Source organism: Panthera uncia, assembly GCF_023721935.1.
Source record: "Panthera uncia isolate 11264 chromosome A1 unlocalized genomic scaffold, Puncia_PCG_1.0 HiC_scaffold_17, whole genome shotgun sequence".
In the NCBI taxonomy this organism is placed as follows: domain Eukaryota; kingdom Metazoa; phylum Chordata; class Mammalia; order Carnivora; family Felidae; genus Panthera; species Panthera uncia.
Window position 1 is genome coordinate 57,376,040 of NW_026057577.1, and position 13,793 is coordinate 57,389,832.

General features: G+C 34.8%; 1 protein-coding gene across 9 annotated transcripts in view; it reads right to left on the reverse strand.

Annotated features, from left to right (window-relative positions):
- AP3B1 (adaptor related protein complex 3 subunit beta 1) overlaps positions 1–13,793 on the reverse strand; it is a 261,951-nt gene that overhangs the window by 123,917 nt on the left and 124,241 nt on the right. For all 9 annotated transcript variants that reach the window (XR_007461784.1, XM_049649702.1, XM_049649699.1 and 6 more), the window contains 3 exons: positions 12,609–12,671; positions 9,395–9,527; positions 2,204–2,313 (listed from right to left, as the gene is read on the reverse strand). Coding sequence is in view for 8 of the 9 variants with exons in the window: in XM_049649702.1 (XP_049505659.1) it covers positions 2,204–2,313; positions 9,395–9,527; positions 12,609–12,671 (306 nt within the window). In the remaining variant the exon portion in view is untranslated. The remainder of the gene's footprint in view (positions 1–2,203; positions 2,314–9,394; positions 9,528–12,608; positions 12,672–13,793) is intronic.

Sequence of the window (13,793 nt, forward strand, 5' to 3'; positions counted from 1 at the left end):
ATAATGAAGTATCTTATGAGGGTATACTTTGAGACTGTACAGATATCCTCTTACTACTCAAACTTTCACCCCCTAGTTTTTCACATTGCTTGATGATTCCTACCTGAATCAATTATTGTTGTGATAGCTTGCAAATGGTGATATTCCATTTCCATCATGCCTTTCATATTTATTAGTTGTTTTGCACTGTAAGAAAGAGCTTCACTTTCTCTCATTCATTCATTCATTCATTCATTCCAGTGTGGACTCAAGAGGGTCTTACCCTATTCAATAGGCCATAATTCTTTTACTGTAGTTTATTTTGTTGTTCAAATTGACCAGTGAGAACCCCTTCAAGCTGGCTCTTTGTCTTTTTGACATATCCCTATCATTCTGTGAGCATTTCCTTGCTTTTTAAAGCCCAACAATATGTTCCAAGATCATCTTGCTCTTCCCTTGCCCTAGTTCTGAAACCAGTCATTTCTCTAAGCAGCCCTGGTTTCCTTTGAGTGGTGAATGGAATTTAAAAACCAAGGTCTACCATAAAAAAGGAATGCAGTACTACATTCTAGAACATGCACAAACCTTGAAAATATGCTAAGTTAAAGAAGCTAGACACAAAAGGCCACTTGATATATGATTCCATTTATATGAAATATCCAGAATAAGCAAATCCATAGAGACAAAGTAGATTACTTTGTCAAGAGCTGGAGTAAAGGGAGAATCAGGAGTTTGAGCCATGGGATTCTTTTTTTTATTATTATCTTTTATTTTTTAAAATTTACATCCAAATTAGTTAGCATATAGTGCAACAATGATTTCAGGAGTAGATTCCTTAATGCCCCTTGGCCATAATTTAGCCCATCCCCCCTCCCACAACCCCTCCAGCAACTCTCAGTTTGTTCTCCATATTTATGAGTCTCTTCTGTTTTGTCCCCCTCCCTGTTTTTATATTATTTTTGTTCCCCTTCCCTTATGTTCATCTGTTTTGTTTCAAAGTCCTCATATGAGTGAAGTCATATGATTTTTGTCTTTCTCTGACTGACTAATTTCACTTAGCATAATACCCTCCAGTTCCATCCGTGTAGTGGCAAATGGCAAGATTTCATTCTTTTTGATTACCGAGTAATACTCCATTGTGTATGTATGTATATATATATATATATATATATATATATATATATATACATACACACACACTATATATATATATAGTGTGTATATATATGTATATATATATATATATATTGTGTATACACACACACACACACACACACACACACATCTTCTTTATCCATCCATCCATCGATGGACATTTGGGCTCTTTGCATACTTTGGCTACTGTTGATAGTGCTGCTATAAACATGGGGGTGCATGTGTCCCTTTGAAACAGCACACCTGTATCCCGTGGATAAATGCCTAGTAGTGCAATTGCTGGGTCATAGGGTAGTTCTATTTTTAGTTTTTTGAGGAACCTCCATATTGTTTTCCAGAGTGGCTGCACCAGCTTGCACTGCCACCAACAATGCAAAAGAGATCCTCTTTCTCTGCATCCTCGCCAACATCTGTTGTTGCCTGAGTTGTTAAAGTTAGCCATTCTGACAGGTGTAATAAGGTGGTATCTCATTGTGGTTTTGATTTGTATTTCCATGGGATTCTTTTATTAGAATGATGAAAACACACAGGAATTACACAGGAGTGATGACTGCACCATTTTATGAATATACCAAAACCCACTAAATTATATAAGAGTGAATTTTATGGTATAAAATTATATCTCAATTAAAAAAACAAAACAAGATCTGGGCACTAGCTGTGCTCATTTGTATTCGAGTATTATGCATGTAGGCCCTCTCAAAGGACAACTTAAGAAATAGATGTTTGTATACCCAATATATGCATTCATATCTATACATATAAACGTGTGTAGACACATACACACATGCATTTAAACACTCACATACATCTAGAATATAAAAACTTATGAAGTTTACACTGCTATCTCCAATTCCAATCTAACACTACAGCATTTATTGCATCCTTCCCCTTTTTCAGATTGGTAATTCCCTTCCACAACAGTGTCAAATCTTAGAAGCAGGATGTGAATCCAGATAGTTAAGGTTTCTTAGCCACTATACGTTAAGATGTCCATTTATTTTAACACTATAATTTACTGACAAATATCTAGTTAAAATTCAGGAAAGATCGCTTAATTGGTACTCACAGTGATACTGTCCAAGAGTTTAGCCATATGTTTAATAATTTCACCATGTTGTGCAGGTTGCATTTGCAGTAATTTCTTAATAACAACCACACTTTCAGCAACAACTATTTCTGAAAAAGACAGAGATCATTCATATTACATACGTGTAATGCAATTCAAAGGCAATATTCTTGGTCAAATGTAAATTTAAATTAACAAAATATTATACGTGTCTTAATGACGAGGTGAAAACTATAACCAGGAATAAATTTCCAAATTTTGGGGGTTCACACTGTTTTAAGCAGAAGAGTACACTTAAATTTCTAATCTCTGCTGTTGCCTCCTAGCTTCTGATACCCCTTTTCAATACCTGCCTCTTTGAGTCAAAAAAGGAAAGTGAGGTTCAATTTTGCTACACACCATAATGTTCAAGTGTCTGGTTTTTAACTATAGCTTTCAAATACTTGATTTCTACCACAGTGTGGTAATTAAGTAGTTATACAGTTCTTTGATTCCTATCAATTATAAAGTGGTAATCAAACACCTACAATCTAAGTAACTTTTTTCCAATTCAAAAGAAAACAGCAAACTAAAAACAAAATTCCTTAAGTGGTATGTCCAGACAAGTGAGTAGTAAGGATCATCAGTAGTAAGAAAGGTGTTACTATAGAAATAACAGACTTCAAAGCCAGAAAGAGTAGGTTTATGCACTGGAATGTCTCCATTTGTTGCATGAATCCACTCTCTGCCTTTCGTGAACTACTCTGTGCCCACAGAGGTTGACCTCTGTGGACTGCATCAACGAGACTCCCTTACCCCTGGCTTCCAGCTGTGTTTAGCTGATAGGAAGTACCAGCAGGAGATCAAGGGCAGGAGGAGAGCGTATTTGCTATCCTAGCTCTCTCTACTGCAAGGCCTCCCTTGGCAATGCATGCATTCCTCTTCGGAGAGTTTCAGTTCCTGGGAGTGGCTCTCTCCTGCTGAGTCTGGTCCCACTCCTCACACCCCTTCCCTTCAATTCTAGATCTGATAAAGGGGCTTCCCACTGTTGCTAGCCTGTTAGCTCCAACGTGTTACGTCATACCTTCTTGGTTTCCCTTAATCCTACCCACACCTTATAGGTAGTTCCTTCATTAAATTCTCTTCCATCGTTCCTTTTAAGTGTGCCATCTGTTTCTTGCCAGGGCCTTACTAATATAATAATTGGCAGTGGGAGTGGCTCCAAGGAAGCAGATCCTCAAACGGATTCTGAGACTCAGTTATCAAACTTAAGTGGCTAATCACTGGTCCAGAGTTGCATTTATGGTGGCACCAGCAGAGAATTGTTGTTGAACTAGCCAGAGCACCTGAACTTATGGAATGAATCTTGCATAAACAATTATTAATGCTACTGATGCCAAAAAAATAAGTCAACAATGCCTTCACTTATTACTTTGACATTTTTTATTAATAGGGCTTCATGGATATTAGAGCTTCCCTTGGCATACACAACAAAGATTTATTTCAATATCATACTGAAAATACCAAGATTTGTGTTTATTCTTTTCTCTGAAATATATTTTCTTATCTAGCTCCCTTTAAGAATATAAGTGAAATTTTTATCATTCTAATCATTATTAAATATACATATTTCAAACTATATATACCTTTTTCTCCAGTGGAATGATAAATCAGTGTTTATACAGTGCTTCAGTTTACAAAATGATGTATTTCTTTCTCTACTCATGGTAACATATGGTAGGTATCTTATTATCATTATTTTTAAGATGAAGAGAGAAATGGACTAGAATTATATGACTTTGTCCAGAATTCAAACTCAGAACGTGAATGTACAATTTTACTTCAAAATTCTAAGTTACTACATACAGCTATTACTTTTATAAAGACCACTGCTTTGAGCTTTGATGCAAACAAAGATTAAGATCCTGCTCTTGTCAAACTTACACTCTAGTAAGAAAATTTAAATGGTTATGTAAGTAATTACGATGCAAAGTAAAATATGGTAAATGTGGTTTTAAGAATCTACAGTATAAAAATTTATATTTTTAAAATATATTATAGGGGCGCCTGGGTGGCTCAGTCGGTTAAGCGGCTGACTTCGGCTCAGGTCATGATCTCGCGGTCTGTGAGTTCGAGCCCCGCATCGGGCTCTGTGCTGACAGCTCAGAGCCTGGAGCCTGTTTCAGATTCTGTGTCTCCCTCTCTCTGACCCTCCCCCGTTCATGCTCTGTCTCTCTCTGTCTCAAAAATAAATAAACGTTAAAAAAAAAAAAATTCTTAAATAAAAAAATAAATAAAATAAAATATATTATAGCAAAACTAGACTAAGAAAAAATATTGTATAATTTTAATTATCCACATGCAGAGGCAGGATTGGCTACAGTTTATCTTTTGTGCTGTATTATCTTTTGTGCTGTATTACTTTCCTATTACCACAAACTTAAAGGCTTACAACAATACACATTTAGCATCTTACAGTTCTGGAGTCAGGAGTTAACAGTTTAGCCCTTATGGGGCTAAAAGCAAGGTGTCAACAGGACCATCTCTATGCGGGTTCTAGGAGAAAATCCATTTTTTGCCTTTTTCCAACCTCTACAGACTGTCTGCATTCCTTGGCTCAAGGCCCCATTCCAGCAATGGCATCACTTACAATCTGTGCTTCTGATATCTGACTTTGTTGACCTTCCTCCTTTGCTTAAGAGGATGCTTTTGACTTCCATCTCAAGAATCTTAATCTCGGCAAAGTCCCTTCTGCCAGTTAAGGTAGGATATTCGCAGTTTCTGAGCATAAGGACCCGGACATCTATGAGGGAGGCATGATTCTGTCTACCCCATGTGCCTTCTTATCCCTTCCTGTAATCACACCATACTTTTCCTTGATAGTATCTCCTGTTTTTCCAAGATTCCAGGACTGTGGTGCTGCTCTATCCAAAGCACAAAATGATCCTGTGTTCTGACCTTTCCAAGCTTCTTCCTTGTCCTTAACAAAACTTAATGGCCCTTACTCTAGAAGTACAACCTACTATTTTTTAATTTTATTTTATTTTGATAAGAACAGTGAACATGAGATCAATCCTTGTACCAAACTTTATTTATTTTTTGACGTTTATTTATTTTTGAGAGACAGAGATAGAGCATGAGCAGAGGAGGGGAAGAAAGAGAGGGAGACACAGAATCCGAAGCAGGCTCCAGGCTCTGAGCTGTCAGCACAGAGCAAGACACGGGGCTCGAACCCACGGACTGTAAGATCATGACCTGAGCCAAAGTCAGATGCTTAACCGATTGAGCCACCCAGGTGCCCCGCCCCTCATACCAAACCTTAAAATGTACAATACATTGTTGTTGACTATAGGTACAATGTTGCACAGCAAATCTCTAGAGCTTATTCAACTTGCTTAATTAACTGAAACATTAGGTTTGCTGTTTAGTAATTGCCCATTTCCCTTTTCCTCCATCCCCTGGCACTGCCATTCCACTCTCTGATTCTATGAATTTGACTATTTTAGGTATCTCACACCAGTGGAATCATTCAGTATTTGGCTTTTTGTGGCAGGCTTATTTCATTTAGCATGTGTTCCAGGTTACTATAGTCTACTATTATACTCATTTTGCAAATGAAGAATCTGAAGCACAAGGGATTGAGTAATTTATTCAAGATAACATTAACACTCAAACACAGGTAGTCTAGTTCTGCATACAAGCAGATAGCTCACCATAAACTAACTGGTCAGTATACAAAAGGACTATAATACATGTTTTTTATATTACTGTTTTCATCTATTAGACTGTTAACTCTGTAAAGGGAAGAACCTTTTTTTATAGGCTGAATGAGTACCTCATTCATCTATTCAACATTTACTAAATACCCCAACTGATTCAAGTTTTCAATAAATTTTTACTGAAATATATAAAACTAAATGAAACACAAAGTAGTCCTCTGCCCCAATCCTTTTAGTTTACAGTAGATGGTAAGGTTATTTAGGCAAGCAAATTTTGCTAATGTATTACCTGAAGTAAGTTAACTTACAGAATTAAATTATCTTAAGCCAACTGAAATGCAGATTTCTCATAAAGATCCTTGAGAAATTATCAAATTAACCCTAGTGATGCTGAACTATTTTAGGCAAGCTTCAAGTCAGCCTTGAAAAGCCCTCTCCATGTCAAGAAGAGAGAAGTAACATAAAAAAATAAAAAGAGAAAACAAAAATCTACACATCTAAAAACAATATGTTGGGGGCGCCTGGGTGGCTCAGTCGGTTGAGCGTCCGACTTCGGCTCAGGTCACGATCTCGCGGTATGTGAGTTCGAGCCCCGCGTCGGGCTCTGTGCTGACTGCTCAGAGCCTGGAGCCTGTTTCAGATTCTGTGTCTCCCTCTCTCTCTGACCCTCCCCCGTTCATGCTCTGTCTCTCTCTGTCTCAAAAATAAATAAACGTTAAAAAAAAAAAAAAAAACAAAAAAAAAAACAACAAAAAACAATATGTTGAATATAGGCAAAAAAGAATGGAGCTGAAATGTTGCACCTATGGTTTTAAGATACGTTATCTAAAGAGATGATGAGGTATTTGAATTAACAGAAAATCAAGAATCACAGATCTTTAGAGCCTCAAAAGATCTTAAGAGATTTTAAAGAAATTGAGGCCTTATTCTTGATACCTATTCCTAAAAGCAGATCTTTTAATAGGAGAAAAAAAGGGGCTCTATTGTCAGGAATGGTCACTATAAAGTTAAAAATACTAATACTTTCTTTAATGCTACTGATTTTAATATGAATATTCTCTTTATTTGTTTTACCAGTTACTTTTATTGAGGTGCCCAAACTACAAAAGTGTAGCTCATATAATAAATAATCAAAGAATCAGATACTATAGGCTAATGATGATTATGTAACCAGAATCAGGACACTATGATTTAAGTTTCTTAATATTCAAACTGTAGGAAAAAAGCCATGGTTGTAAGGATAGTTTTGATTTACCAAAAACAAAAGTCTAAACATTAAAATATGAGAGTTTAAATTAGTAAATCCTCCTACCTTTAAGAGTGAACATAGATTATATTTGTCCCCCATTATCTAATTATAAAACAATCTATTCTTACCTTCAAAGTGTTATAAAGATAGAATATTCATCTTTTAAATTAAAGTCAATAAAAAATATTGTTCAAGATTTTAATATATTACAAAGCTGTAGTAGAGATAATTGCTTTAAAATACACAACTTGCAAATTTCACATGAGAAAAAAGGGTCAAAAACTAAAATTCAGAAACCTTGAATATTCTTTTGTATTTAAAAGAACTAATGAATATTCTAAATAATTTGTAGTACTTTTTATATGTAACTAAATTTTAAAAGAATAATTTACCCTGGAAAACTTTGGTTCATCACCTTTAATATTGTGGAGATACTTTCCCAAGAAAAGCACTACATAAAACCAAACAGAAAGTCATTATTAAGATATAGGAAATAAAACATATTTTTCAACTCACACTTAAAGTGTGACATAGAAACTGAGAAAGGGGCACCTCGGTGGCTCGGTCAATTGAGTGTCTGACTTCGGCTCAGGTCATGATCTCACAGCTTGTGAGCTCAAGCCCCACATCAGGCTTGGTGCTGTCATCCGCGCAGAGCCCGCTTTACATCCTCTGTCACTCTCCCTCTCTGTCCCTCCCCTGCTTGCGCTCTCTCTCTCTCTCAAAAATAAAGACAACATTAAAAAAACAAGAAATAGAGACAAAAAGGATGCTATCACTAAATGTAAGGGGCGCCCAGGTGGCTCAGTTGGTTAAGCATCTGACTTTGGCTCAGGTCATGATCTCAAGGTTTGGGAGTTTGAGCCCCATGTCTGGGTCTGGGCTGGGAGCTCCGAGGCCACTTTGGATTCTCAGTCTCCCTTTCCCATTTACATGCACAGTCCTTCTTTCTGTGTGTCTCAAAAATAAATATTAAAAAAAATACAAGTAGAAATGGGCAAAATGACTGATATTTAAAACTTAAGCGCCTCTAGTTACCTTCTACAGTCATATTTTCTAAAAATCTATTTCCTTGATAATATTTGTTGTCACTTATTTAGAATTTTAATATTGCATGTAGATAAATGTTCTACCCATCATATTATCTTGAGTTTGCAGGATTAAGGTTTATAATTTTATGTTCACAATAAAAAAAATCACTCTTACTCGGGGCTAAATTTTGTTTCAATAATATCCTTGGAAGTACTTATCACAATGTTACAGTTTTCTAAAGAGATCTACATGTAGGAATAGATAATTAGGGATAACAGAATTATTGTCATGAAAATATACATAATAATATAAATAAAGTATAAATATAAAATGTATTCAAGCTTCTTATGTTTCAATATGCTTGCTATGTCTAAATATGATGTAATTATACTTAGAATTCCACAAATAATTTCAATGATTTTACACAAAAAAATTAAGCTTTTCTTAAAAAGAATCTCTTGTTTTAATCAAATATACAATCATAATAAAAATCTTCTAAATATATTATTATAAAGGTGAAAGTGACTAATATTTCTTTCTCCAAAGGGCTTCACTTTCTAAAGCCATACCATAGAAATAACTGACATTTTACCGCAGAACAATATGAAACCTAGATTATGCATTTTACTGGTTATCACCTATCCAGTTTTACAATATGTTTACATGTTGTCTGACTTAACAACATGAAGTGCTTTCAAACTAATGACTGTTAAGTCAAGTTTAATCCTGAATATGAAATTATTAGATGCATTTTTAGAACAAACCTTTGAAGATACACAATAAACATACTTTTTTGATCTAGCCACTTCTCCATGCTATAGTCATTTGCCTGCTTTTAGCACCCTCTGCAGGTGAACCAATATTATATATGACTTCTATGTCATTAAAAGCAGTAAAACAGAACCTTTGTGGAAAGGGTATAATGAAGGTGATTAAATTGTGAAGAAATAAAATAAAACACACTTTCTTAGTTCTTGTTTAAGGAGAAACAAACACTGTTTCCAAGTTAGTTATCTAATTTACTAAAATAACGACAAAGAAGTGTGTGTGGGTCTTTGTATTTCAAAGATAAAATGCTACTTTCATCATGACCATGCTATTGACATACAGGAAACACTAAAATGAGATGTTAAAAAATGTTACAATATGAAGAACATGCCAAGAATATTCAAAGGATAAATTTCGTGAAGTAAAATGACATTGTTAACTTACCATCTCTGTTGGACAAGAGACATACCAGGCCATTGAGGCATGTGTCTGTGACTTCTGAGATGTTGGTTGCACATCTGCCTATAGTTTGAATAGTGGCTGCTGCAAATTCTTTATCCTGGCTTTTCACATAGGTCTAAAAAATACCATTTCAATTAGTTTATACTTTAGGGTACTAACAAGTGAACAAAAAGAACCCTATTGTATTAAGCTTTGTCAGAAATGAAAATTTTATAATACATAACACAATATTCTCATTTATATGCGCAAGAGGTCCAAATGATGACTTAGCTTAATTAAATTTTGTTTTTCACTTAAACAATGTGCCTTAGAAGAGGCGCATTTTCAAGCCAGGTTCATTCACCTGTGGCCACAGAGGCTTGTGATTCCAAAACAGATAGTGGGGAGCAGTCACCCAAAGACAGCAATTAGTTTAAGTGCAAGGTTGAAAGAGATGATGAGAACTCTCTCTTTGGAGGTTTCAGTTCATTTAACCAGCAGCATCTGTGAATCTATGAAAAAAAGGGTTGCTTTTTCAGAGACACTAAATCTAAAGTTGGGAGAAGAGGAGGAAAAGGACAAATATACCACTGACAAACATTTTACTTCCAAAATGGTATCTGAATGTAATAAAACTACAATAGCTACAGTGAGTAGTTCAGTAAAGACTTTATATATACTCATTTTGTAACAAAATGCCACAGTTTTGAAATAGATTTTCTTTAAAAGAACGTTTTGAAAATATAGTGTAGGGGCATCTGGGTGGCTCAGTTAAGCAACCGACTCTTGATTTCATCTCAGGTCACGATTTCATGGTTTATGGGATCAAGCCGCCCATCAGGCTCTGCACTGAGTGTGGAGACTGCTTTGGATTCTGTGTCTCCGTCTCTCTTGGCTCCTCCCCTGCTCTCTCTCTCCCAATAAATTAATAAAACTAAAAAAATTTTAAAAATATAAATGTAAACTATATATTTATATAAACTTAAAAATAACTGATTTAATAATAGAAAGTTAAAAGATCTTTACAAAATTTACTATAACCCTAACGAATTTCACTTTGATTATAAATTTCTTAATTTAAAATTCAGCTTTCATTGTTTACAGAAATGAGTATACTTTAAATATGCATATTTATATATTATATGTAACAGAATTTAAAATCCCCTGTTCGACTGAATTTTTTTTTAATTTTTTTTTTTTTTAAATAAGCTTTGCGCTCAACGTGGGCTTAAACTTACAACCCTGAGATCAAGAGTTGCATGTTCTACTGACTGAGCAAGCCAAGTGCCTCTCAATGGAATTTTTTTTTCTTTTAAGTAGGCTTCAAGCCCAGTGCAGAGCCCAATGTGGGGCTTGCACTCACGGCCGTGAGATCAAGACCTGAGCTGAGATAGAGACTCGGATACTTAACTGACTGAACTACCCAGGCGTCCCTCAAGTGAATTTTTAAAAAAAAGACTGCCAACCTCAAATGAGAAGAACATAATGTACAATTAACACTGGTTCTCTAACATGCCAACGAGGATGTACATTTAAATGGTGCCGAAGAGAAAAACCTAAGAATATCTAAAACCGTACAAATTTTGTGAAAATAGTACAAATAACAGGATAAATACTAAAGAAATAAATAAAACAAATTCTCTTAGTTCCATGGAGGAGAGGTCAATTGTATTTAAAACTGTTTCCCACTTGATGACCTAATTTCCTCAATCAGAATACGTCATTAGAAAAATTCTCTATTTTACTCAAAAAATTACTATTGTAAGTAAACTGAACATATCTATAAACATAACCCATAAAACACACAAATGAGGTACAAATATTAACAGTGATAAAAAGTGGATACATAAAGAATGTATTAGAAAGTCTGACTAACTAAAGGACCTTATGCCCTGATATTAAATGAAATTAAATGAAATCGGTAGATCACCAATATTCTGAAATAGGTCCAATGTATCACTTGTGTACAATTAAACAATGCTATAAAATTACCTGAGACTCACTGTCTACATCCCCAGTAAACCTGACATAAGCAGTAGGTTCACAGCAAAAGGCTACCCAAAAAGATTACCCACAATAAGAAAAGGGCAAACACAAACATTGAGACAAAAAATTAAAAACTTAAAAAAAAAAAGCAAATCTCTAAAAATGAGGTAAAAATCAAACTCAAACAATGTTCTATAGCTATAGATTACTGAATAAGAACTTGAGATACTATATTTTCTGGCATATATAAACGTAAGATGACTGAATAGCCATAACATCCTAATTTTATAAGTCATCCTCCTAGGAAAACACACAGCATGAAAGTACAGTAATCCAGTTCTGAAATTATAAATCCTAGACATGCTATAATATTCTACTACTTCTGCTGAAAGTATAACATCACACAGTTAAGAAAATACAATGCCTATTTAGCTAAAAGGAAATTTAAAATGGGTATACAGGAGGATTATAGCAACAAAGTAAATTAAATCCATAAAAGTTGGGAGTTGGCAAAAACTGATTTGTGTGTAGCATGTGGCACATTTTTACTAAGAAAACTGCTGATGAAATATAAAAACCCATAACACTAAGATTAGGTTTTCTATTGCTGTCATCTACCAACTAAGTGTCCAGCCCTGACGATTCCAACATGAAGGCTATATTCATGAGGTAAGTTTTGAATAACACTCTTCTAAGGGTGTATAGCTGAGAGGCACCTCATCCAAAAGCATTAATGGTTAAATAAATACAACAAAAGAAAACACTGATAAAAACATCATGACAGGAGAAATTTTAGACCAAAAGTACATAAAGCTAAGAGGACACTGTCTAAAAGAGTATATAGGTCAATGAAACAGGACAAGCAGTTAAGAAGTGAAGCTATTTTCATGAATGCAGAGTATAGACTGATACTGATGACAGCACAGAGAGATGGAATCCTTACCAATAACATAATTTCAAAAAAAAACCCAAACAAACAAACCACAGTTATAAACCAGTCTTTTAAATTCAATGAAAGCATGAAGGGGATTACTATTCTATGTCCCTTAAATTTTGAATTTGTAGTTAATGTTTATTCTTGAAAATTTATAAATTTTAGTTCTCAAACTTGTCCCAAATCACTATTTTATTTAACACAATTATCTACTTCTAAACTGAGAATGATGTATATTTGACTGTAAACTGAACAAATATTTTGTAAGTTATTTTATAATTAGCATTATATACAAACCTGAAATTCTCGGAGAAGAGTTGATATGTTGGCTTCATTTGCCAAATTTGTTAAAATTTCAAGCTAGGGTAGAGAAAAGAGTACCATTTTAAAACATAAATAAAAAGGATTAATTTAATAAGGACTAGGCATTTAATACAAAGGTCACTTATTTTTTTAACAAAAGTCACACTGTTACAAGTATTCTGAGGCATAATGCCCTTCAGATGAATTTTTGTCTTCCTACATCTCCAAAGAGAAGACAGATAATTATATAATGCTTAAAAATAATTAGGAAAAAAGAGAATCCTACATCTTCCCTGTTTGTCCCAACTTTACAATTTATATTTAATTAAAAACGATTTTTTTTGTTTATTTTTGAGATTGAGACAGTGTGAGCAGGTGAGGGGTAGAGATAGAGAGGGAGACACAGCATCTGAAGCAGGCTGCAAGCTATGAGCTGCTAACACAGAAACTGATGTGCTTGAATTCACAGACTATGAGATCATGACCTAAGCCAAAGTCGGATGCTTAACCAACTGAGCCACCCAGGCACCCCTATATCTAATTAACCTAAACAATTTGAGGTGGCTGGGCTTTTTCCCCTCTTTGTTAATAAAGCTAGAAAACAACTCGTCTTCCATGTAATACCTCTGTTTTTCCAGATACTAATTAATTCTCTTGATTTGTTCTCATTCATTCTACCATCCTAAATACTTGGGACATTTTAATTCTCTCTTCTGGATTTACAGTTATAAGAAATATGCAATTACAAGTGCTTCTCCAATAGACTCACTAAGAAAGTTCCAGTTTTTACTCATAAAAAATATTCAAAAAATCTGAAGGAAAGCATGAAAAAGGAAAAAAGGAACAGAACAGATAGCATAAACAGAAAATAAACCACAAGATGTATATATGTATGTAGCTACATGGTCATATCATGCTCCATATACATGGTCATACCAATAAGTACATTTAAAATAAATGGTCTAAGCGCACCTGGGTGGCTCAGTCAATTTAGCGTCTGACTCTGGATCTCGGCTCAGGCCATAATCCCATGATTCATGAGTTCAAGTCTCATGTTGGACTCTGTACTGATGGAGCAGAGCCTGCTTGGGATTCTTTCTCTTTCTCTTTCTCTTTCTCTCTCTCTCTCTCTCTCTCTCTCTCTCTCTCTCTCTCTCTCTCTCTCCCCCCCCCTCCCTT